The sequence below is a fragment of the Dasypus novemcinctus genome, chromosome 7 (genome assembly GCF_030445035.2).
Source record: "Dasypus novemcinctus isolate mDasNov1 chromosome 7, mDasNov1.1.hap2, whole genome shotgun sequence".
NCBI lineage: Eukaryota > Metazoa > Chordata > Mammalia > Cingulata > Dasypodidae > Dasypus > Dasypus novemcinctus.
Window position 1 is genome coordinate 118443338 of NC_080679.1, and position 27620 is coordinate 118470957.

The 27620-nt window shown below is 36.7% G+C and overlaps 1 protein-coding gene across 1 annotated transcript in view; it reads left to right on the plus strand.

The window, feature by feature from the left end:
* ACTR3 (actin related protein 3) overlaps positions 1 to 27620 on the plus strand; it is a 70689-nt gene that overhangs the window by 39166 nt on the left and 3903 nt on the right. The window contains exons 4-10 of the mRNA XM_004482903.4: positions 5799 to 5909; positions 9111 to 9206; positions 13349 to 13456; positions 14360 to 14503; positions 16229 to 16402; positions 19901 to 19993; positions 20193 to 20318. Of these exons, the coding sequence (XP_004482960.1) occupies positions 5799 to 5909; positions 9111 to 9206; positions 13349 to 13456; positions 14360 to 14503; positions 16229 to 16402; positions 19901 to 19993; positions 20193 to 20318 (852 nt within the window). The remainder of the gene's footprint in view (positions 1 to 5798; positions 5910 to 9110; positions 9207 to 13348; positions 13457 to 14359; positions 14504 to 16228; positions 16403 to 19900; positions 19994 to 20192; positions 20319 to 27620) is intronic.

Here is a 27620-nt window from a genome sequence, read left to right on the forward strand (position 1 = left end):
TCTTCTGTGCCTGCTTCTATTCTTGTCAGTGGTACCAGGAATCTGTGTCTCTTTTTATTGCATCATCTTGCTGTGTCAGCTCTCTGCATGTGTGATGCCACTCCTGGGCAGGCTGAAGTTTCTTTCATGCTGGGCAGCTCTCCTTAAAGGATGCACTCCTTGCACATGGGGCTCCCCTAAGCGGGGGCCACCCCTCTGTGACATGGCACTCCTTGTGCACATTAGTGCTGCTTGTGGAACAGCTCCACACGGGTCAAGGAGGCCCTGGGTTTGAACCTCCCATGTGGTAGGCGGATGCTCTATCCATTGAGCCAAGTCTACTTCCCTATACTTGGTTTCCTTTTTTTTTTTAAAGATTTACTTTTTATTTATTTCTATCGCCCCCCCCCATTGTCTGCTCTTTGTGTCCGTTTGCTTTGTATTCTTCTGTGTCCGCTTGTGTCAGCGACACCTGGAATCTGTGTCTCGTCATCTTGCTGTGTCAGCTGTCTGTGTGTGCGGTGCCATTCCTGGGCAGGCTGCACTTTTTTCGCGCGGGCCGGCTCTCCTTATGGGGCGCACTCCTTGCACATGGTGCACCCCTTCGTGGGGGACACCCCTGTGTTGCACAGCACTCCTTGCGCGCATCAGCGCTGTGGGTGGGCCAGCTCATCACACGGGTCAGGAGGCCCTGGGTTTGAACCTTGGACCTCCCATGTGGTAGGCAGACGCCCTATCTATCCATTTTGCCAAATCCTCTTTCCTGATACTTGATTTTTGTACACAGCAACTGCAGACAATCCATCTTATCAAAGAAACTATGTCATTAAAAGGAATGTAGTATCTAATATTGAAACTGAACTAACTACCTTGAGCTAGTAGATGATGCAGTATCCAAACATTTTCAAGTATCACTGTATTTCCCTGGAAAATTTAAAATGCTTTGAGGTGCCTCTGTGAATTGTTGCAGTGCCCTGGAATACCTTGTTAGATGGATTGGGAGGCATGGGTCTATACAAATATATACAGTTTTTCTGGTAAAATTTTACATGCTTGATTTATTATTATGCTAATTGTATATTTGCAAAGTATGTTCTATATATTAGGTATGCAACAAATATTTGTGAACGAGCCAAGAAATTAAAAAACTTAGGGGTATTATAAACTATAATGTTCATGGTCCTAATTTTTAAAAAATATATTTTTTATTTATTTTTAAAAGATAAATACATCACACAAAATGTTACATTAAAAAATATAGGAGAATCCCACATGTCCCACTCCCCACATTCCCCACTTCTCATATCAACAACTTTAATTAGTGTGGTACTTTCATTGCAATTGATGAATACATTTTGGAGCACTGCTACACAGCATTGATTATAGTTTACGTTATAGTTTACACTCTCGCCCAGTCTATTCACTGGGTTATGGCAGGATATTTAATGTCCTGCTTCTGTCCCTGCGGTATCATTCAGGATAACTCCAAGTCCCGAAAATCCCCCATATCACACCTCCTTTTCCCTCTCCCTGCCTTCAGCAGCTCCTGTGGCCACTGTCTCCACATCAATGATATAATTTCTTCCATTGCTAGAGTCACAATAATTCTATAGTAGAATATCAGTAAGTCCACACTAATGCATATTTTATTCCTCCATCCTGAGGACCTGGGATGGTGATGCCCATTCTTCCTCTCATTTGAGGGGGGTGGGCTTCGATCCCACATGATGGTGGATGGGACTTTTGTGCTCACAGCTATAGTCTCTTTCGCTTCCTTGGTGTGGTGGTTGTCCATCCTCACCTCCCTGTCAGCCGACCTGGGTAAGTCCAACAAACTGGAGAGTAGGTGCTGCAATACCACCTAGGCTCAGGACCCACCTGTCGTATGGACAGCCCAGAGATTCAAGTCTCCTGGGCATACACCAACCCCAGCACCAGCCAGAGGTTCAATAAAAGCAACAGAAAAATGTGTAGAGAAGTCACATCTGAGTCCAACTCTGTCACATTCAGGAGCACAAAGTCCAAAGTAGGGCCCACTGGCAAGGCACTGAACTCGAGAGCCATCTGCCATGACTGTAGGATCTGGGTGTTTCTGTAGCCCTCAGGAGCACCACTGCCTGGGGTTGTATCTACTTTCGTTGTCTCTGAGATCCTGCTGAGATGTGCATAAGCACAACCCCTCTGATGACCTTCTGACTCATTTTGAAGTCTCTTAACCTTAAAAACTCATTTGTCTTTACCATTTCCCCCTTTTTTTCAAGGTCTATTTCTAGTTGTGTCACCAGCCAGTGTTTGGAAGTAGTTCCTCAGCGCCAGGGAGGCTCATCCCTGGGAGTCATGTCCCATGCTGGGGGGAAAGTAATTCATTTATGTCCTGAGTTTGGCTTAGAGAGGGGCCATATTTGAGCAACATGGAGGCTCTCAGGATGTAACTTTTAGGCATCCTGCAGTACTAGGCCAAGTTGAAATTTCAGGCACAACAGGCTCATAAGCATAATCATTAGTATCAAGGGTCCATCATTAGACCATCCTTCTTCACTGGTCATTGCCCTTACACTTGGGGGATTGTTGCTGTTCCATTCGGGAATGTGGCAGGGCTCCCCAGGATGGGAACCCAGCATTCTCTCAGTTGTCGTATGAATCTCTACCTGATATGTCAGTACCCAATGAACATCCGAACATATCTGTGAACCCTATATAGCTTGCCTAGGCGAACTCCCTTCCATGCATTTCCCATCAATGTCCCCACGCCAGTGCTCCTCCCCTTCCATGGTTGAACTTCTCTGTGATCCAAAACTTCTTAAAAAATGAAAACTAATATATTGCCAAATTCAATTCATAGGAAAATGAAATAGTAATGACAGGTTTAAATATTAGAAATAAAATACATAATAATTTAGAAAAATAAAAAAAATTAGAGTATTAAAAAATGAAAAATATCTAAAAATTTCTTTTTTTTTTTTTTTTTTAATTTTTTTATTTTTTATTGACTTTGTAATAATATTACATTAAAAATATATATGTGAGGTCCCATTTAACCCCACCCCCCCACCCCCCCTCTCCCCCCCCCCCCCCCAACAACACTCGTTCCCATCATCATGACACATCCATTGGATTTGGTAAGTACATCTTTGGGCACCTCTGCACCTCATATACATTGGTTCACATCATGGCCCATACTCTCCTCTATTCCATCATGTAGGCCCTGTGAGGATTTACAATGTCCGGTGATTACCTCTGAAGCACCATCCAGGGCAGCTCCATGTCCCGAAGACGCCTCCACCTCTCATCTCTTCCTGCCTTTCCCCATACCCTTTGTCCATTATGTCCACTTTTCCCAATCCAATGCCACCTCTTCTATGTGGACACTGGATTGGTTGTGTCCATTGCACCTTTATGTCAAGAGGAGGCTCAGATTCCACCTGGATGCTGGATGCAATCCTCCCATTTTCAGTTGTAATCACTCTAGGCTCCATGGTGTGGTGGTTGTCCTTCACCTCCATCTTAGCTGAGTGTGGTAAGTCCAATAAATCAGATTGTAGGTGCTGGAGTCTGTTGAGGCTCAGGATCTGGCTATCACATTGTCAGTCCAGAGATTCAAATCCCCTAAATATATCTTAAACCCCAACATTAACTGCACCTCCAGCACATTAGCATGAAAGTCTTATGAAGGGAGATCCCATCTGAGTCCAGATTCATCACACATAAACACCATTTCCAAAGAGGGGCCATCTGCCCTGGTAGTTAACCCCATCGGCCATGACCATAACTCCCATGGGTCTCTTTAGCCCTCAAAGGAACCAATATCTGGGGGTTGTATCTGCTTTATCTGTCTCTCTGACTCTGCTCAGTTGTGCATGAGGGCAAACCTTCTGCCAGCCTCCAGACTCTTTTTTAGAAACTCGTAGCCATATAAACTCATTTCTCCTTTCCATTTCCCCCTTACTTTAGGTCAAACAGCATTTTAAAGTCATGGTATTTTATGTAGACATGGATATTCTGCTGATCCGCATTGAACCTTCCGTATAAGGTCATTTTCCAGTTGCATCATCAGTTGGTAGTTGATAGTGGTCCCTCGTTGCCAGGGAGGCTCATCCCCGGGTGTCATGTCCCACGCTGGGGGGAAGGCATTGCATTTACATGCTGAGTTTGGCTTCGAGACTGGCCACATTTGAGTAACATGAAGGCTGACAGAAGGAAATTCCCAGGCACAAAGTTGCTCTAGGCCTTGTTATTATTTTGGGTTTATCAGCTCACAAGCATAGTCATTAGTATCAGGGGCTCACTGTTGAACCCTCACTCCCTCCCGGTCCCCACCACTGTACCTGGGAGACTGTCGCTGCTCCCCTAGGGACCACGACAGAGCACCACTGGCCGGGAACCCTGTACCCCCCCTACTGTGGTTTTTAATTGTTGCCACTATGAGTATATCCAAACATTACCATGCACCCTGGACATATGTTCTGTACAGCTCCCTGTCAGTCATATATCATCTGTCATTGGTATCCCATACCAGTATCCCTCCATTGCCATTGTTGAAACACTCTGTGATCCAGAACTCCCCGAAATTTGAAGCCCAATATAATGTCATGGTCCCTTACTAGGGAATGGCATATAGCGATGAGTTTAAAGGATAGATAAAGAACTTGGATAAAGTTAGATAAAGAACTTAGATAAAGAATGTTGACTTGAAAAAATTCCACATCCTATTTCCCCCCCCCCCCCCCCCCCCCTAATTATTCAGCTTTTCTTCACAGGAGTCCTAGACCACAGCAATGTATATATATAATATACAGCACTCCCACACATCCACCAGAAAACCTTTTCCCTTCCACAGTGATACTCTTACGCCCTATTCATATCATATTTACTTAAAGTGATGTACAGAGTCTGAGACATTAGCTTTCTAACAAGGTGACATCTGTATTTACATTATGGTGCATACTTTAGGATACACAGTTCTTTACATTTCTAAAAATTTCTTTTGATGTTTTGCCTTTAATCACTGTTACAGGTGTTGTCCTCTATGTACAGTGGCAAGGCAGTCTCTTCCATTTATTCCTTAGTGTCTTACCTCCTTTTTTTTTTCATTATGTCTTCAAATAAGTTTTAGGTCACAGTAAAGTCACATACAGAATATAGGGGACTCCCATATACCCAGTATCCTCCCCCTCCTTCCCCTTCCCCAACAATGATCTTTTTACATGTGGATCTTGTATTTGTTAGAACTGATGTACAAATATTGAAACATAGCTACCAGTCATGGTCAGTTGTTTACATAATTTAAAATTTTTGGAGAAATTTAACATGGCTTATATCCAACATTGCACCATAATGCAGAACACTTCCATTGCCCCCCAGTTACCCTGTCTTCCATCTATTCTATTCCTCTCTTCTCCCCCGCCCTCGGGGCCCACAGTGACAACCAAGCTTCACTGCTTGAAGGACAAGATTCATAGACATAGGCCTAATTTTAATGGGCTGTTTTTCCACTATTATTACACAATTTTAAAAAATCTAGAAAGACTGGTAACCATGGCCTTCTGTCTACATTTAACCATTTTTAACCTTTTGGCATATTTTCTTCATTTTTTTTAACTATTTAAAAACAGTGTTCTAGAAATTATTTTGATTACCTCTCAGTCCTTAAGTTTTCATCTGCTAAGAATGATCTATAGTATCAATGTACATAAGAAAATACTATCTCTAATATCCATTAATAACATCTAATATTTCCTGTTTTTTTTTTTGTAGTTTTATTTATTTTTGATATTAAGGTACAACTAATGGGTTTGATTTATTTTGTTTTGTTTTAATAGTGGCCAATCCGCCATGGAATAGTTGAAGATTGGGACTTGATGGAAAGGTTTATGGAGCAAGTGATTTTTAAATACTTAAGGGCAGAACCTGAAGACCATTATTTTCTTTTGGTAAGTACATATTGTAATTTCACTGAGGAAAGTTTTGAAGAAATTTAATGAGAACTTTTGCATCACACTTGTTCTTGAAATCATTCTTACTTTATTATTTGTTGAGTTGTAATGTCTGAAAGATTTTGTTATAATGCTGCTTAACATCTTTAAGACCATTTAATTATGGATTCCAGTAGAAGTATATTGAAGCACCAAAGTAAGTTCTTCAAGAATTGCTTTTGATAAGTATATGTAATCTCCAAAATAGGAATGTAGGTAATGATTGAAGAAAAGTTGGAAACCTGTGGCACTTTAAAAATAATAATAATTTATTATTGCTTCATTTGTAATTCTTGGTAACCAAAAATGCAATATAATGTAATTTTTAAAGCCTTTTTCTTTTTATCAAAGCAATGCATGATTGTAACCAAAATAAAAAAAGCTGCAAGAACTTAAAACAAAAAAAAGCACGTCTTTTGACTCCCCAGAGTCACTACTTTCAGTTTATTAGAGAATTTTTTCCTGATAGCTATCCCATAAATTTAAGTAGCATGTTTCTTCTCTTTCTTGTTTGCTTTTTAAAAATATGTTAGACACTGATTACAAACTTCTAGTTGGAAAGATGTAGAATTCATCCTTTTCTTTTTTTTCTCCCCACCTTCAGCACAAATCCCTCCCTTATCTCTTTGCAGTGTAGTTATATCACAATTTTTGGTTAAATCAATACTCTAATTATGTTATGTTTTGTGAATATTGTTTACAGTGGGCTCTCATAGTTTTCTTCAATTTTATGTTAATATATACTTTTTACCAATGTTTTATTATGAAAAATTTTGAACATACAGAGAAGTTAAAAACTTTCATAATGAAATTCCACAACCTAGACTTTACAATTAATCTCTTATTTAATTACCTTATGTCATATCTATTCAGCTGTTTATCTGTCCATCAATCCATTTTATTTTTTGAAATCATTTCAAAATGATTTGCAGGTGGGAGTCATTTTACCCCTAACTATTTTAGACTGCATATTATCTACTAGGGTACATAATTTTATGTACTGTGTAATGAATAAGTCTACCATTCTATGCGTTTTGACCAGGATTAGGAAATTTTTTCTCTAAAGGACCAGATAACTTGGCTTTGTAGACCATTTGGTCTCTGTTGCAACTATTCCGATTCTATTGTTAACAGCGTGATAGACACTATTTAAATGAATGGGTATGGCTGCATCCCAGTAAAATTTTTTTACAAAAATAGGCACTGGATCCCATTTGGCCTGCAGAAGGCAGGGTGTAGTTTGATTTATCCCTGGTTTTGAGAGGTACATACACCTGTGTAACCTTAAATCAGATATAAAAAATTAGTATCTGTCTGGAAAGTTTTCTTATGCACTTATCCTAGTCACTCTCTGCTCCAGTGCCCTAGAGGTAACCAGTGTTCTGATTTTTTCCCAATATAGCTTAGGTTTTTTTTTTTTTCCCCCACCATAGTTTAGTTTTGCCTGTACTTGAGTATCATATAAATGGAACCATATGAGTATATGCTTTTCAGTAAGACTTACTTGATTCAGCATAATCTTGAGATTCATCTATGTTCCCGGCATTTGTCTGTGATTTGTTGTTTATGTTGCTGAGTAGTATTTCACTGTAAGAATTTCTTCAATTTATCCATTTTTCTGTTGATAGTCACCTGGGCTATTTCCAGATTTTGTTTATTATGATTATTTTGCTTACTGTGAACATTCTTATACAAGTCCTTTTTGTGGACATGTTTATATTCTCTTGTGTAAATACCTGGATGTGGAATTGCTATGTCATAGGATAGATGTATGAATGCTTTTATAAGAAACTTCCAGACTTCTCAGCTTGTGAGTAGTCTGGTTACTCTACATTCTATCCAACATTTGGTATTGTCAGTCTTTTTTAATTTTAGCTCTTCTGGTGGGTGTGTAAGCTTACTCATTTAGGTTTTGATTTGTATTTTCCTGATGACTAATGATATTGAACTATTTGTATATTTTCCTTTGTAAGGTTCTCTGATTATATTTTATTTTATATAAAGCTTTGTTTTCCCTGGAGTTTTTAATATGATTGCCTTGATTTTTTTAGTTTGCTTAATTTTGTATGTGTCCACCTAAACTCTTGAGCATAGTTCCAGACTCTTCTAAATAAGTTTAAACATATCAAGTAGTTTAACTGTTAAACATTTCATGTATGGGAAAAGTTTGCTTCAGGTTTTGTCTTTTTCCTTTATTTTTGATGTTTTTTGAAATTTAAGAAGGATTTATTTTGTAATGATTTCAGTTATATCAGTCTTTCCTGTTTATAATTTATACTCTTTAAATTTAAGAAGTCATTCTTCGTCTCAAGGTCAAAAAGATAATTTTTCTGTATTTCTTAATGTTTACAAGTTTTGTCTTTCACATTTGAATATTTGAGATTACACACAGGATCACATTGTCAAACCAATTTCAAACCAGCTATTACCCAATTTCAAGATTTAGTAATTTAAAGTATTCAAGTAATTATGAGACATTGGTGAAATTTGAAGTCTGGGATTGGCAGTGTGGTTCCTCAGGTTCTTCTTCATTAGGATGCATTCTGACCGAGATTTAAATGAGGTTTCTAAGTGATGCATGCATTCACTTCACTTGCACAGAAGAGAACTGCGTCAACATCTCCATTTTATACTCTTAATATTTACACAGCTTTTGTGACATTTTCCAGGATGCAGTTCCACAGATCTGTAGAGTCTTGGTTTATTTACTGTAGTCCTAAATATACCAGTTAAATCCTACTAAAAGTGTTCCAGAGATGAGAATTCTCCCACTGGCAAATATCATTGGTATGCTTGCCTGAAGATTAGTCACTACCATGTTTACAAGGTGGTTTGACTAGGTCACCTTTCTTTCACCTTATTTTTCCTGGTACATTCTGTTGCTAACACTTTTCTTCATAATATTTTACCCATTTGAAAGTATGATGTATAGATTCAGTTTCTTTTATTTCTTTCATTTTTTTTCACACGAATAACCATATTGTTTTCATATATGTCTTCCTTTGGTCTGTGTGTTTATCTATGTACCTTTAAATTTAATGCCTTTTAAATACAGTGTTTTAAATAAATTGCATTACATTTAAAATTTGTCTGTCAAATTTGTCAAAGTTACCAAAATAATCTCTTTTTACATATTTAAAATATTATTCAATTCAATAGACTGAACCTCCACTGAATACTCCAGAAAACAGGGAATATACTGCTGAAATAATGTTTGAGTCCTTCAATGTTCCAGGCTTGTACATTGCTGTGCAGGTAAGCAAGCTCATATTTATTTTAAGCTTGACTGTTAAATTTTAATCTGGTTTAATTTACTCCTAAATAGGTGTGTGTGTGTGTGTGTGTATTTTCCTTTTTTCTGCAAGGGCTTAAACATAACTTATCATAACATAGCATATCACAGTTCTCTCTGTGAATGGTTGATACTTTTAGAAATCATGTTATAGGAAATGGGAGTATTTAGTTAGCAAAAGGGAAGTTTCAAAGGACGTAAGTTCATGCTCTTTGGATAGTTCAGGGCCTTTCATAGGGCATAGAGAAGGGAACTAATATTTATTGAATGCTTATTCCATGCCAAAAACTTTACATATATATTCATTTATCTTATAACATTCAAGGTGTCCTTTTTTTCATAAACTTTTATTTTTTTTGTATCTTTGTGTTTTCTTTGAGGTATCAGGGTCAGGGATTGAACCTCGACCTCATGTGTGGGATGCTGTTACTCAACTGCTGAACCACATTGGTTTCCCTGAGTTTCTTTTTCATTTGTTTGCTGCTTGTTGTTTTTATCAGGAGGTACCGGGAACTGAACCCTGGACCTCCTATGTGGGAAGCAGGTGCTCAACTGCTTGAGCCACCTCCACTACCCACATAAATTCTTTTTTAATTGATTTGCCTTCAGGTATATTCAACCTCTCTCTTTTTTGTGCCCCACTGTATCCTGCATATACCTTTAATCATAAATCCCTGTAATGTTATATAGCACTTAATTTTGTATACAAATATATATGAAATAACTTCCCTTGCTACCATTCAGGGTCATGACCTCACATTTCTTAACCCCATAGCACATGGCATATGCCAAGTATAATAAGTATATGAATTAATAATTCCTACTAGTTAGTTACAGGTATTCTTTTCTTATAAAGGGTGTATTGGCAGCGGACTTGGCCCAGTGGTTAGGGCGTCCGTCTACCACATGGGAGGTCTGCGGTTCAAACCCTGGGCCTCCTTGACCCGTGTGGAGCTGGCCCATGCGCAGTGCTGATGCGTGCAAGGAGTGCCATGCTATGCAGGGGGTTCCCTCGCATAGGGGAGCCCCACGCGCAAGGAGTGCGCCCCGTAAGGAGAGCCGCCCAGTGCGAAAGAAAGTGCAGCCTGCCCAGGAATGGTGCAACACACACGGAGTGCTGACACAACAAGATGACGCAACAAAAGGAAACACAGATTCCCGTGCTGCTGACAACAACAGAAGCGGACAAAGAAGACGCAGCAAATAGACACAGAGAACAGACAACCGGGGTGGGGCGGGGAGGGGGGGGAGAGAGAGAGAGAGAGAAATCAATCAATCAATCAATCAATCAATCAATCAATCTTTTTTAAAAAAAATCGTGTATTAGCCAAAGGGGTGCTGATGCAAAATACCAGAAATCAGTTGGTTTTTATAAAGGCTATTTATTTAGGGTAGGAGCTTACAGATGCCAGGCTATAAAGTATAAGTTACTTCCCTCACCAAAGTCTATTTCCACATGTTGGAGCAAGATGGCTGCCAATGTCTGCCAGGGCTCAGGCTTTCTGGTTTTCTCTCTTCCCAGGGCTTGCTTCTTTTCCTCTGTGTGCTTACTTCCTGGGGCTCCAGCTTAAGACTTTAGCATCAAAGTCCAACATGAAAGCTTCAACATTAAAATCCCACAGTTCTGTCCTTTGCCCACAGTTCTGTGATTTCCCACCCACTCAGGGTAGGGGCTCAATGCCCTACTGGTATAAGAGGTTTAATCTAATATGCCGGTATAATCTGATATGCCGAGAGGAAAAGACCAGTTTACAAAGATAATCCAGTATTTCTTTTTGGAATTCATCAATAATATCAAACTGCTACAAAGTGGAAAAAACTAAAGTTTGAAGGCAGCATACTCAAGGTTTAATGGGGAGCTGGGACATGAGCTGAGGTCTGTCTGACTTTGCTTTCTTCATGGGATCAGAAATTAAGTATGTAATTTCATGATACACAGGACCAATACATGCTAATTACTAGAAGGAATATTTTGGCTTAGGATAGCAAAGAAATCTTTCATGGTTATACAATCTATAAATTTAAGGGGCTGCTCTTTAAGTTCTCTGTTGCTGAAAATATTTAAAGAGTTATATGCATCTGCCAGAACCCTTTAGAAGGGAATTCATGCTTGAGTTGGAGGCCTTTTTAGCTCTTAGAATCTAAATAAAGTGAGGTGTTAAGGAACTCATCTTTTTTTTTTTTTGGCAAGGTTTTTGCTTCTCATCTTCATTCCAAATATAACAAATATACATGTTTAATAATAATATCAAGTAGAGCTTTCTTTAAAAAAAAAACAAAAACAAAAAACTAAAGGTTTTGTTTAAGTGTTCCAGAATCATACCTTTGTATCTCATCGATTTCATTAGTGATCCTTGTGTGGTCTTTTTTTTTTTTTTTTTTTTAAGGTTTATTTTATTTATTTCTCCCCCACTCCCCCACCCCACCCCCGTTGTCTGCTCTCTGTCCATTTGCTGTGTGTTCTTCTGCATCTGCTTGCATTATCCTGCTGCACTGGGAAACTCCGTCTCTTTTTTGCGTCATCTTGCTGTGTCAGCTCTCTGTGTGTGCAGCGCCGCTCCTGGGTGGGCTGTGCTTTTTCCACACGAGGTGGCTCTCCTTATGGGGTGCACTCCTTGCGTGTGGGGCACCCCTGTGCGGGGGCGTCCCTGCGTGGCATGGCCTTTGTGTGCGGCAGTACTGCATGTGGGCCAGCTTACCATACATGTCAGGAGGTCCTGGGGATCAAACTCTGGACCCTCCATATGGTAGATGGATGCTCTATCAGTTGAGCCATGTCCATTTCCCCTTATGTGGTCTTAATTTCACCATTAGTCTTTGTTCTGTTTGTATTCATGCTCAGTAGTCAATAGCAGCTCTATACCATGGTGAGCTGATAACATACCTATTCTGGTTTGAGATCTTAACTGTTTACAAAAGACTTAAAAATGATTGAAAGGGAAGGAGATGTATGTAGCTCAAGTGGTTGAGCATATGCTTTCCATTTATGAGGTCCTGGGTTTGATCCCCGGTACCTCCTAAAAAACAAACAAATGGAAAATACAAAACAAAAACAACTTTCATTGGGGAGCAGATGTAGCTCTGGTTGAGCACTTGCCCCAGTACCTCCTAAAAATAAGAAAGATCGAAAGACAGCTAGTCCTGATTGTAACTGAGGTCTTTGGACTTTTCTTAAAAGGAAAGGTAATTTCTCAAAAGGAAGCCTAAACATGAAAGCTTGTACTAATATAAATATTAAATTTTTCATTGTACGGCTTTGGGAAAGACTGTATCATTCTTGTTAGCCTATAGTGATTATGGTGTATCCTGTGTTAAAGTAGGATTGTGGTCTAGATCTCTTTCTAGGTTCCTTTCAGCTCTCGTATGGCAAGTAGGTAAAATAAATCCAGTTTATCTCTGCTTTTAATTTTTAGTGATATGTCTTGACTCTTGGGTAGTAAGTGATCTTGTGTTTAAAAAATGAATTAGCTATGTTAATTTCTTAATTTTTAAAAAAAGAACGATGTTCTGCTATGCCAAGAGTTTTCATAGAAAAATATCATTTTTGATCATCTGTGCCTCCTCATTAACTCGTAATAGCATTTTCAAGCATGCAATGCATTTTTCTGTAAAGAGCTTGTTATATATTCCTAAATGCATATTATATTGAGAAAATTTGAAGCTGATTTTGCCTGTAAGAGTGATAATTATTTAGAGCCATCCATGTTTTGAATTAACTGGTTGTGTACTTCTCTACCTTATTTTTACCTTAACTTTGCATTTGTGACACAGGCCAGCCCATGTAAATATAGTTTTAAATCTTTGCAGTATTAGTACTATGCTATTTCATGTTAATCTCCTACATGTTTTTGGCTTTAGTAGAAAAGCAGATCTCACTAAAATATTTAATTTATTCCTGAAAAGCAAATATAAACTTGTAAATTTCTCTTAATAAAATATAGTAAGTAAATAGGAAGTAAACAATTTTATTTAACAATATAAATTAATCTTGTGTATTTTTCCCACAGATATTACATTTAAAATTGAATAAAATACTGGGAAATGATTTTTTTCCTATTAACTTTTTGTTTTTATTTTTTGCCTGTCTTATTTCATTTTGTTCAAGGCTGTTCTTGCTTTAGCTGCATCTTGGACCTCAAGACAAGTAGGGGAACGGACATTGACTGGTACAGTAATAGACAGTGGAGATGGTGTCACTCACGTTATTCCTGTGGTAAGGGTACTTTAAAACTTCTAAAAAAGAGCATCAAATAACTTATCTGGCAGAGTTAAATTATACAAATTAATACCACTTTTTAAAAACATTTAAATCCTCTACCTTAAAAATTTCCTATAATTTGGCCATTTGTTCTATTATGGCTATAGTTTACTCAAATTATTATTTAAATTTAATAAACAGATGCCACAATGTTTCTTTTGTTGTAGGTTTGCACTGCAATTAGGAAAATTATGAAGTGCGGTTTTCTCGTTAATGCACGAGAGTAATCTGATCCTGAATATTTTGTCATGCCCAAATGAGGAGTCCCTCTAATATTTATTGATTGTTACTTAAATTTAATTTGCTACATTATTTGTTGTACTGCTGACCTGTATCATATTTTTGAACCCATTGTAAAGAATATAATTATTTGGCATTATTATGGTACATAGAATGCCTCAGGCTTATGAAAATGGGTAACTACTTCAGTTAGAAATATGAGTGAGTGTCCACATTTCTTACAATGCAATTTAAACTTTTCACTGGAATTATAAAAGATTGAAAAATAATGCTCTATCTGATATAAAGTCTGCTGTCTAAAACATTTCCTACTTATATTTTCAAATTTATTATTTCTTTGTTGGTGTTTTAGTCATGGTTATAATCTTGTGTTAGTGGGAGTGTAAATCTAAGTTGCTGGCCATTCTTGTTCATAATTTTCTTGCAGAATAATACATTCTGTGATGAGTAAAGTGACATATGTATATGGTCAAGGAATAAAGACAAATTCTTCTGAGATAAAAGATTTGAGAATACAAATACATGAATCTGAGAAATTGGTCTTTAATGGTTCATCATTTAGATTTTATTAATTTTAAACACAGAAAAATGAAATTTGACTTTTTTTTTTTGGTCTAGGCTGAAGGGTATGTGATTGGCAGCTGCATTAAGCACATTCCAATTGCAGGACGAGATATAACATATTTTATTCAGCAACTGCTGAGAGACCGAGAAGTAGGAATCCCTCCAGAGCAATCCTTGGAAACAGCTAAGGCAGTAAAGGTAAAAAGTAGTGATGGAAACTTGAAAATTAAATCACATTTCTAACGTTAATGTGAAAATTCTTAAATGAGGACCAATGTTTAAAAATAATCTTTTGTTAGCCAATTACAAATCATTGCTTTTAATTATATGTTACTCTGTATTTCTTGCAAGTAAATTATTGAACATTATCAACCTTTTGCCTCTTTTCTCCTTATTTCACATTTGAGAACACTAACATATAAGGAAATTTATACCAAATGACATAATTACACATTTTTTCTTTTTCATTTTTTAAATTTTTATTGCTTTTTAAAAACATATTTTTGTTATTATTTCCTTTACCAGCAATAATTATTTCACAGCATAGTTTTCACATCCCCATTTCTTTACTGCATTTTTTAATTTTAGTTCTAAGAGATTTCTGTTATAAAAATTACTTTGATGTAATTGATTCATTTGGCTATAGAATAGGGGCAATGTTTGGCGCAAATGATATGGCAAATATAGAAGAAAGATGTAAAGGCTTTGTACGGTATTTTAATAATTTGCTGTGTAAATCTGTTATTTAAATGCTTCATTCAGCCTACTTAGCATTGCTTTTCAAATTTATCATTTGCCAGCACTCCTTGTAAATTTCAGTGGGTTTCTCAGGTATGTTTTGCATATATGAAAACAAAACTGCCCTACTAGAGAATAATTTTATTTATGTCTCCCTTCACATATTTAAAGGTTTTCTGTTACTCCTCAGAGATTAGGAGAGACAATGAGTTGTCCACTTCTTAGGTAGTAAAGAAATGATCTACATAACTGCCAAAAGTCACCTTCAAGTTGGTAGAATAAAAATTAAATATTTAACAAATTAAAATATGTAAATCTACAAAGTGAAACACACACACACCAGAAATTTAAATCTAATCCATAGAAAGCTGATGGTGGTCAGTCTAGATTAATGTCTTTTAAGGTACATCATTTACATGTAGTTCCCACTCTTGGGGTTTGGAGAAAAATTTAATATAACATAAGAAACTGTCCTTTTTTCCTCCCAGTATTCTTTTCCTTTATGTCTCTTGATAATGGGAATAATATTTGTCTCTATCTTGGATAGAGTCCTTGATGAATAACGCTATATAAATTGTGTGTTTTTCTTCAGGAATGAGATATGAGGATGGCAATCGGGAGGCCATAAATTAAAAATAAATGTCATAACCCAAGACGTAATTGTGAATTGTATTTTTGATGAAAGGTTTTCCTTAACAATATATAACCAAATAATGCAGCAGCTCAGCCTTGATAGAGTGAATAGAATATATTTTCAACCTTTTTTCTTTTGTCATCTACTTAGGCCATAATCAAATTTTTTCTAGATAGAGATTAAGGATCTCTATTAATTTGTGTGTTTATAGAAACTATTATTTATTCTTCAGTTCTGTGTGTATTTTATGCTTTCAGCTCTCTAGAATACAAACTTGATTATTAATGAAACAGTATAAAATGTGTGGTATTAATGATTGTTTTATGAAAAAGCATTAAAAAGGTAGAAAAGGACTGTTTAGTCTCAATACTTTCTCTGTTATAAGTGAAGTCAGAAATTATGTGTAGGAAATGAGCTGTATATACTATAAATATTTTCTGAAGTTTTTTTTTCTTTATTTCAGTCTAGTTTATTGAATATCTGCCATCCTTTTTGACTTTTCCTAAAATAGGTGGAAAAAATTAGTTTTGTTTCTTTGTTCATTTTCCTAGGAGCGCTATAGTTATGTTTGCCCAGATTTAGTAAAAGAATTTAACAAGTATGACACAGATGGGTCAAAGTGGATTAAGCAGTATACTGGAATCAATGCTATCTCAAAGAAAGAATTTTCCATTGATGTTGGTTATGAGAGATTCTTGGGACCTGAAATCTTTTTTCACCCAGAGGTAAGTTTTCCATGATGGTATTGTTTTCAGATATTCAGTCAAGAATAGCAAGTAGAAGTTATTCAGAGAGAATTAATTTTAGAAACTTTCTTTAGTACATTAAAATAGTGAAATAATCATTTTTCAAGAAATAATTACCTTTCTTAAACTGGGTAAACTGTTATTTTTCATAAATTAAGAAAAACAACACTTTGAACTCTTTTCTATTTATGGTATATGTGGGGTTGTGGGAAGGGGAGAACCCTTGAAATTTATGACATATTAAATAATGTATTTTGGGAAAGGTTCTAGAAAGACTCCTCCACCACCCAATTGTGTAACATAACCATTATAAAAAGAACCTTCACTTGACATTGTCATAACAAATAATTAACTAGTACACAAATAACCTTCTGTCTCCATGAAATCCCTGCAATATAAAAGCTATATTAAATTAATGAAATATGTACTTCTAATAGTGAAAAATTATTCCAGTAACCTAGTATGAGAAATTTAACTTTATTAATAAAATTACTAACATTAAATGCTTAGTCTTATTCAGTATAAGGAATAGTTATTTTTTAAAACCATTTATTCATTCAGTAAATACTAAGTTGGATATTATTTTCATGGTATTTAAGCATTGGATATTCAAAGATGAAAAATTAATTTATCTTGCTCTTATGGAGCTCAAAGAATTAGTGAGATGAATATCTACACAGGTATAGTTGTTTTAATGAATGTATATATTTGTTGAGGGCATAGGGTCAAAGAGCATCTGAGTCTCCTTGGGAGAACTAGGGAAACTACTTAGAGGAGAAAACAGTGAGCTAGACTTTAAAAATGAATATTTGCGAATCAAATAAGTTAGGGGAATATATTTCTAGAAGAGGAGATAAACTGGGCAGAGGTCTGGGACATGAGAGAGCTAGATAATAAAAATATAAAGGGAGGAAGTATTAGGAGATGGATCCAGAAAGGTGTTCATGGTCTAGATAATGAGGGAATATACTATGCAAAGGAGTTTGCCTGAATCAGTTTGTGCAGAAATCTTCAGCATGGAAATGACACAGTCAGATTTGTGTACATTATTAAGAAAGTGACTTTGGCGTCATTGAGTTAAATAGATTGTAGAGGTGTGAGTTGAGTTGGAAACAGGTAGTGAGTTTATTGCAGTTTTCCAGATAAATAACTTCTGGGATAGGTCAGTGAGCATAAGAATGGAGCTGAGAAAAAGAAAAGAATCAACAGGAAGAAAAAAATCACAAGATTGCTTAGATGTGAGTGTAGTAAGAATATGAAGGATCTGTGATGATTTCCAGTTTTGTAACTTGAGCAACTAAATATACCATCCATTGAAATTATGAATACTTAAGGGAGGAATCGGTGAGGTACAAACAGGAAACAAATTTATTATGCATCATTAAAAAGTTTAAAAAATAAACACTTGGGTTCTAAGGGTGTTGAACTGGGGTGCATGTCCTGGAGTAAGGACAGATGTGTAAGTCATCCCCATGTAACTGCAATGGAAGGGATTGGCTAGAATGAGGGTATGAGTGTGAACTAGATGAAGAATGGGGCTCTAGTAGAACGCCAGCGTTTAATGGACAGTCAAGAGTAAGAGGAGCCTGCAGACCACACTGAAGAAAACCCAGAGGGAGAAGCCAAACCACGGTTCTAAAATTGAGAGAAGTGAATGTTTCAAAGTAGGTTAAATAATGCCATTCACTACGGAAGAGTAATATTAGAGGAAACCTAGAAGTACTCAGGAGTTGACATCCAGGTCATTGGTGACCCTAGCATAGAAATTTCAGTGGAATGGTGTGGTAGAGGGAGCATGCTTGGAAATAGTTTGGGCTTTTCTGAGAGGTGGCATGAAAGAAAATGATGGCTCCTGGGAACTGGTAAGTCAAAGTAAGTAGTTAAGCATTGATATAGGAAAATATGGAGGGAGTGAGGACAGGAGCAGACAGGTAGTTGAGGAAGTTCATTATCATAGTTCACTGTTTAATTTTTTCTGTGAAGGTAGAGTCAAACTTACATGTTGGGAGAAGGAACTGGACATAGGTTAAGGGCTGTGGGAACAAACTGAATTTTATAATCACTTGAGGGGACCTGAGGGTGAATAGAGAATCCGTATTAATAGTACTGGGGTACCATTGAGATTATTAGGCACACCAAATTTTTAGGTATACAGTACTGTCTTTTCCCTCACGCATTTGCAGGAAAGGAGCTAACAAGGCAGTTTAAAGTTGCGGCACATAGAAGGGAGTGTATCAGTGTGTATAGAAGGCTCTATTATTTAAGAGACAGTAAGAGGGGTGAAGGCAGGAATTAGAAATCTGATGAATTGGTATGTAACTGTAAATGGAAGCAAAGGAGTGAGAACCAGCAGGCTAAGGAATTGTGGTCAGAGAAGTATACTGGAGTTTAAAAATGTAAGAGGGCACATTTTCTTTGCAAATAAAATAAAAATTAAAGAATATATGCACATAGGCCTCTGTTGTGTATAATAATGTCCTACATTAAATTATTTACTTATTTTCAGCCACATAGTCCCTTTTCATAGTTTTTTTTTTTTGACAATTACTTAAGCAGTCTGTTTTTTAAAAATTTGGGAAAGTATGCAGTTTAATACAAAATATGTTACCTACCACCTCAAATAAGCATGTTACTATAGTAACATTTACCATTGATTTTTAAAAAATCAATAACTTTTAAAAATTAAATACTACAGATAAAGTCCATTCCCTAGCTCTTTCCATTTCTCGACTTCATGTTTTTCTTCTTCCTTTTCCTAAGATACCACTGCCATAAATTTGGTATATCCAGTATGTTTTCTTTTACATGTGTGTGTACCCATAAAAACCATAGTTTTTTTGGCTTAAGATTTACATAAATGGAATCATTCAAGTTTTGTTGGAGCTATCTTTTTAATAAGTTTTGCTTTTGAGTGTCAATTATTTGAATATAATTTGTTTTGACTATTTTATACCATCATAAATATGCAAGGTTTTATTCCCCTAGTGATGGATATTTGGGTAGTTGCTGCTCTTATAAACAAGGCTGCAGTGAAAATACTTTTCTGTAACTCTCAGCAAACATGAGAGAGTTCCTTTCGGGTTTGTTCTAAGCAACATTAATGGTCCTTGCAATTTAAACTTTATTAGGTATTGCCAAAGTGCTTTCCAAATTAGTTACATTACATCAATGTATAGTCTCACCAGCAGTGTACCAGACTTCTCATTTACTCAGATTTTTGCCAACTCAGTATTTGTGTGACTTTACATTTTTGTAAAGTCTTATGATTTCAGAATGGCATGTATCATTATTTTATTTTGATTTATTTGGAAATCTCTGACTTAACTTTTTTCATTTGAATCAATTAGAGACCAGAACTTACAGATTTTAAAAGTCCTTTTGTATTTGAACTGGAAGCTCTGCTTTCTTAACATTTTATAGTGATATTATGCCAGTAGGGATCTAATGTCTGTTATACCCAAATTTCTTATTTTTCAGTTTGCTAATCCAGACTTCACACAACCTATCTCAGAAGTTGTAGACGAAGTAATTCAGAATTGTCCTATTGATGTCAGACGTCCTCTCTACAAGGTTAGTAGTTATAGCAAAATTGTTAGTCAGTGTCATACTTCTAAAAAAAAAAACTTATTTATTTCTGTCCATTGTTTAATATTAAATTAAAAAAACTTCTAAAGGATATAATAGAATTGGAGTGCTGTTTGTTATATATTTAAATTTTACTTCCTTCCTTTTAAATAAAGATCATATTTATTTTTCTCTACTGCTATAGAACATTGTTCTCTCTGGAGGTTCAACCATGTTCAGGGACTTTGGGCGTCGCTTGCAAAGAGATTTGAAAAGGACTGTAGATGCCAGGCTGAAATTAAGCGAAGAATTGAGTGGTGGTAGATTGAAGGTTGGTTTTCTCAATTATTGGTGGGAAGGTTGTGAGGGTCCCATGATTATTATAGTGGGGGTGGGGAATGTCTGCCAATTTTTGCTCTTATTTTCATACTTATCAGGTATTCTAATGCAAAGTGGTTAATGATATAGATTCATCTCCCTGGTATTCTTGGTCATTTGCTTCCTCCAGGATATTGTCTGCATTTCTGAAAAATGTTCTTGGCTATAGCTCTCAGAAAGATATTTTTGACATTGTCTCACAAATACCATATGTAGGAGATTTGTTGCATACTTCAGGGATAATCTTTATGGATCCCTGCAATTTAAAACGTCACTAAACAGGTCAAGAAAGCAGAGTTGCGAGAAATGCTAATGCTGAGTAGGTCATTCATTCATTCACAAATTGTCTCTAGCTCTGTCATAGCTTCATAGTGTGAAATCAAATTGGTGATTCAAGTCAGAATTCTGATTTTGAGTTCTCAAGTGTCTGCTTTCTAAATTTGTGAGAAAATTTCAGCAAATTTTGTTTCATCCTTATTAAATGTAGAATTTTGAGTCAAAACATTGATGGAGAAGGAAAGTTGCTATTAAAACATATTTACACCTCTAAGGTTTGCTGTTGAGAAATTGTATGGAAGTGAACTGTTTGCAGCACTTAAACTTTGACTATCTAAAAACCCTATGACTTGGAGTACAGTAAAAAGTATATGTTTTGGTGGAAGGCAAAGTATTATGAAGCTCTGTCACTGTAATGACATGATCTCTAACTTGAGGCAGTCTGCTCATGTAATAGATTATATTAATGTTGAACTTTGGTTTGTGTCCCCATCTTCTCAGATAACCTGCCCATCCATCTACTGCATAAAAAAGGTTGATGAGTTTAACCAGCATAGTTTCACATCATCTGTACTGACACATACTAATCACATTGATTATGAGTTTTATCATTTTTTATTAAAATACTTAAAAATTACAGTGACTTGATTGTCTTAATAGTCTGGTTATGGATACATTAAGTAGTTAATTTTTGAATGACTCATTATGGATCCATGAGGTGATAAAAGACATGACATGTATTTTTCAGTATATTTCAGAGTAAAATGTTTAACATATTTTTAAGCTTTTTGCATGTTTTTAAATATGAAATGAAGAATTTTTTCCCAGTGATGTGTGCATATAAATATCTACAGTTATGTAGGTAAAACCCTGTATGTCATAAGGCTCTGCCTCCTTCCCTTTCATTTTACTGGATAGTCATTTTTATAGAGTTTCATAGCATAGCTTCATATCTCTTTATCTATAGCAATATTTGATTTTCTTCTTAATTTCAATCTGTAATTTTTTAACTTTTTATTTTGAAATAATTTCAAATATACAGGACAGTTGCAAAAATAGTATAAACCCCATACAGAGAACTCCACCATACCCTGAATTCCCCAGGTACTTAAATCCATTATCTGTTTATTATCTATTTTCTGAACATTTGAGAGCAGATTACACACATCACACTCCTTGCAAACAGTACTTTCATGTCCAATTCTTATGAACAAGGATAACCCCCGTATGTAATCATCTTAAGTGCAGTTATCAAGTTCAAGAAATTTAATGTTGATATATAGTTTACATTCTGTATTATGTGCCCAGAACGTTCTTTTGGGCCTTTTCTCCTCCATTCTTAAATCCCATCTAGTATCATATATTGCATTTAATTGCCATTATCTCCTCAGTTTCCTTCCTCCCTCCCTCCATCCCCCCCTTTCTTTTCTTTCTCTCTTCCTTTCCTTTCTTCCTTTCTTTCTTTCTCTCTCTCAACTGTGGAAATATATGTGTAACATGTATTTTCCCATCACAACCCCTCCCAAGCATACCATTCAGGATCATTCACGTTCACAATGTTGTATAACCCTCACCACCATCCTTTACTCTAACTTTTCTTTTCTCCCTATGCTCATTTAACGTTATATCCCCATTGCTCCTGTCCCCTTCCCCCCCCAACCATACTCTACTTTCTGTCTTTATGTATTTGCATATTCTCTTATATTTTCTTTGTGGATATTATGGGGCTTAAATTTAATATCCTGAATCTATAATAATCTTGCTAGCTTTGATACCAACCTAACACCTGTATTAGCCAAAGGGGTGCTGATGCGAAGTACGAGAACTCTGTTGGTATTTATAAAGAGTATTTGGGATAGAAGCTTACAATTATAAGGCCCTAAAGAGTCCACCTTGTAGTACCGTAAGAGGTACTTCCTCATCCAAAGTCTGTTTTTACGTGTTGATGCAAGATGGCAGGCAATGTCTGCAAGGGTTCAACCTCCCTTCTTCCCTCTTAAGGCTCTGTGGTCCCAGTTCTTCTGATCTCAGCTGTACGTTGGCATAAGGCTAGGCTCTCTTCCCAGGGCTCTTTTCTTTTTTGGGCTCAGGTGCTGTCTTCTCTTCACAAGGTCAGCTGTAAACTGTCAGGCTCGTCTCTCTTCCCAGGCAGCAGGATCCTCTGTGTATTTTCTCTGTTATCTACTTCTCTTGATTTCTTGATTAATTATCCCTTTATATGCCCACCAAGGGGGCAGGGAGTCAAACCTGCAGGCCCTAATGGTTGAGTCAAAGCCCTTATCATAACATAATTTAATCAAAGACATCTCAGCTAGATCTAATACAATCAAAGGTTATCATGCCCTGAGAAACAGACCAGTTTACAAACATAATAATTCTTTTTGGAATTCATAAATAGTATCAAACTGCCACAACACCTTTCATAGCATACCTAAACTGTGATCCTGTACCTCTCTATGCCCTATCTTTATGTATTTCTTGTCACAAATTACATACTTCTACATTGTGAGTCCAAAACCATTGGTTTCTCATTACATTTTTTAAAAGATTCATTTATTTGTCCCCATCCCCCACCCCCATTTTCTGCTCTCAGATTCCATTTGCTGTGTGTTCTTCTGGGTCTGCTTGTCTTCTCTTTAGGTGGCACTGGGAACTGATCCTGGAACCTTCTGGAGTGGGAGAGGTGCTCTATCTCCTGCACCACCTCAACTCTCTTTTTGTCTCTCCTCTGTGTATCTTTGTTGCGTCATCTTGCTTCCCCAGCTCTCCGCTTGGGCCAGCTGGCTGTGTGGGCCTGTACTCCTGAGTGGGCCAGCACTCCTGTTTGGGCCAGTGTTCCACTCAGGCCAGCACTCTGCATGGGCCAGCTTGCCTTCACCAGAAAACCCCAGGAATCAAGCCCTGGACCTCCCATATGGTAGATGGGAGCCCTGTTGCTTAAACCACATCTGCTTCCCTCTCATTACATTTTATACACTTGTCTCTTACATCCTATAGGAAGCAAAAAGTGGAGTTAGAAATAAAAAGTACAATAGTACTGGTATTTTTATTTTATTTACCATTATCTTTTCCAGAGAATCCTTATTTCTTCATGTAGCTTCAGGCGTTTGTCTCCTGTGCCTCCCTTCAACCTGCTGGACTCATTTTAGCATTTCTTTTTTTTTTTTTAGCATTTCGTGTAAGACTGGTCTAGTGGTGACATAGTCCCTCAGTTTTTGTCTGTCTGTGTATGTCTTAATTCCTCCCTCATTTTTGAAAGATAGTTTTCAGGATACACAATTCTTGGTTGGCAGGTTTTTTTTACTTTCAGTACTTTAAATATGTGTTCTACCTTTTTTCTTGCCTCTATAGTTTCTGATGAGAAATTGGCACTTAGTTTTATTGAGGTCCCCTTGCATGTGATAGGTTTTTTCTCTTGCAACTTTCGGAAACTCTTTGGCATTTGACTGTTTGGTTATAACATGGCATGGCGTAGGTGTATTTGGGTTTATCCCATTTGGATTTCCTTGAGCATCTTGGATGTGTATATTCATGTATTTTATTAAACATGGAAAGTTTTCAGCCATTATTTCTTTGACTATTCTCTCTTCTTTCTGAGTCTCCCATAGTGTGTATATTGGTATGCTTAATGGTGTCCACAGGTAATCAGGCCCTATTCACTCTTCTTCATTCTTCCTTTTTTTCTGTTCCTCAGAGTAGATGATTTCAATTATGTTATCTTCAGTTTCACTGATTCTTTTTGCTGACAGCTCCAACCTGCTGTTGAACCTCTGTAGGGAATTTTTAATGTGTTACTGTGGTCTTTAGCTCTCTTGGGTTCCTTGGCATAATTTCTATCTCTCTATTGATATTCTCTTTATGTTCATTTGTTGTTTCCTTTATATCCTTTAGGTCTTTGTCCATGTTTTCCTTTAGCTCTTTGAGCATATTTAGGACAATTTTTTTTTTGTCTTCGTCTGGCATGTCCTGGGTTTTAGCCTTCTCATTGATGGTTTCTAGTATTTCAATCATTTCCTTTGCTTGCAACATCACTTCCTCTTTGTATGTTTTGTAATCTTTTGTTGAAACATGGATGTTTTCATATTGAAGTGTGTTATCGCTGGAATTTAGACTCTGAGGTATCTGTTCGTTAAGCTTATATACACCTAGTGTTAGGCAGAGCTTTTTTTGAATGCCAGGAGTTTAAAAAAACAGAAAAAAAGAAATTCTTTTCCCAGTCTTTGCAGATTGAACTTCCTTAGGGGCTTATCCATATAGTAAGTTTGGAGAATAGCTTCAGTCAAAAGGGTAAGTAAGGCCTCTAATTTTCTCTGCCATTTCTCTGCTATTCTCTAATATTGTCTGTTGCCTTGGGCATGTGCATGTGGTCCTAGAATTCTCCTACTTACTTGATTATGAATGTTACCAGGAAACAGTTTCCTAGATGTCCAGGGCCCTGCACTGTAAATCCTACAGCCAGCAATCCCTTGTCCCAGGTGGCATGACTTGAGTGCTCTCTGAGATCATTCTGTAGAAACTCTGGCTAGGAATCTGCACTGGGAGCTCAGGCAGGCTTAGTGCCTACCTGGCCAGCCCAGCTAGGGCTTAAGGAGATCCTTCAGCTTTTAAGTGGACTTTTTCTTGATTGAGCACTCATCCTGTTACTCCAATCCTTTTAAGTATTTTCTGGCACTTTTTAATTTTATAAATTTTTAATTTATCCACCCTCCCCCCCACTCCCCCAATGGTTCTTTTGTCTGTCTGCGCATTGTTTGCTCTCCTTCTCCAAGAGGCAACGGGAACTGAATCCGGGACCTCCCACATGGGAGGCAAATGCCCAATGGCTTGAGCCACATCTGCTCCCCTGGAGCTTTTTAAAACCTTTTTATATTGAAATAATTTCATCCCTACAGAAAAGTTACGAAGCTAGTAGCAAGAATTCCCACATTCCATTCGCCATATTCCTCTAATGTTTATATCTTACTACGTTTGTTTTATATTCTGTTCTTGCAAATATATGTGTGTGTGTGTATATATATACACATATATGCAAAATTTATTTTTTTCTGAACTATTTGAGATTAAGTTGTGAATATGATGCTCCACTACCCCTTAATACATCAGTGGGTATTCCCTAAAATCAATGACATTACAGTGGATGAAAATGTAAAAATTAACCTTGATATAAAACTATTATCTGGTTACAGACCTGATTGAGATTTCACCAATTGTCTCTTAATAATGCCCTTATAGCCACAGGAAATATAAATTATTATTATTATTTTTTCTCTTCCAGTATCTAATTTAGATTTATATGTTTCATTTAGTTGTATGTCCCTTTAATCTGGAGCAGTTTATTCAGTCTTTTTTGTCTTTCATGATCTTCACATTGGGCCATGTATTTTATAGAATAGCCTATCTGGTTCTGATTATGCACTTTTGTCAGAGTACCACAGAAGTGGTATTGTATCCTTTTCAGTGCATCACATCAGTAGACACATAATAGGTATTATCCCATATGTTAACTTTGATCACTAGGTTAAAGTTGTGTCTGCCGCATTTCTCCACTATAAAGTTACTTGTTTTTTCTTATGTTTAGTAAAAATCTTATGAGGAGACACTTTGAGACTATGTAGCTATTGTTTTTCTAAGCAACTTTTGAACCACTGGTTTTAACATCTGTTGCTGGCTCTGGCCTAGGTAGTTGTTATGTCAATAGTTGCCATTTGGTGTTTTTAAGTCCATCATTCCTATTTTTCAGTTCTCATTTTTCTCTAACAAAAAGTTTCCCCTTCCTTGTTTTAGTTTCCTGGCTGCTGAAGCAAGTACCATACTTTAGGTTGACTTAAACACAAGTTATTGGCTCTAGGCTAAGAGATAAGCACAATCAAGGAATCATGAAGATGATGCTTTTTTGACATTCTGCTGGGGCTAAGCTGCTGGTGATCCTTTGTCCTTGTTTTCTCTGTCACATTGCAATGCAAATGGCAGCCTCTTCTGGCTGTTTGCCCAGCCTTCTCTCTGTCTCTCTCTAACTGAAGTAACCTCATCAAAAGATTCTACTTAGAATGGTTTCACATTCACAGGAATGGATTTAGTTTAAAAACATGTTTTTCTGAGGTATTTAGCGCCAAGTCACCACATCCCTCATGCATGCATTCATTCATTCATTCATTCATACTTTTTCAGTAATATGTTTCTCATATTCTTCTTTGCACTTTATTTATTAATTTCATGCACAGCTTCTTTATTCATCCAAATGCTGACCTCACACCCCTAAAAAAAATGCATTTTTTTCTAAGGAGGCACCGGAAACCTAACCTGGAACCTCCCGTGTGGGAGGAAGACGTCCAATCACTTGAGCCACTTCTGCTTCCTGCTTGTTATGTCCTGTATTTTGTTTTTCCTTATATGCATCATCTTGTTGCATCAGCTTGCTGTGCCAGCCTGTCATATCAACTCATTGTCTTGCTTGTCTTTTTTAGAAGGCAGTGGGAGCCTAACCCGGGACCTCCCATGTGGGAGGCAGGCACCCAACTGCTTGAGCCACATCCTCTTCCCACCCTTGTTCTTTTTAAAGGAGAATCCTATTAAGAAACCAAGCTGGGATAATGGGTGTGCTCCTTGCTACTAGGGTTTCAATACTTCTAGACCTCAGCAGACAGAGCTAGGAAATGTATGTGTATGTACATGTGTATCTAGTTTTTTACCTATATAAATTAAAAATTATAAATTCATACTGATGTGTCCATTTCCATAATACCCCGGGGTTCATTCTAGCATTCTAACTTTCCATATTGGTAATTCCCTTCTCTGATTGTGAGAAACCTGACTGCCATTTCCCATAATATATTTATGTTTTTCCTCAATCTTAGAATATATACATATAGTTTCAGAATTACTAATCCACACCACTGTGAAAAATAGTCCTGCTAACGGTAGAGTTTAGTGTTTGCTTAGTTTTTGTCTTTAACCTGAGGGCATATAGTCAAAATACTAT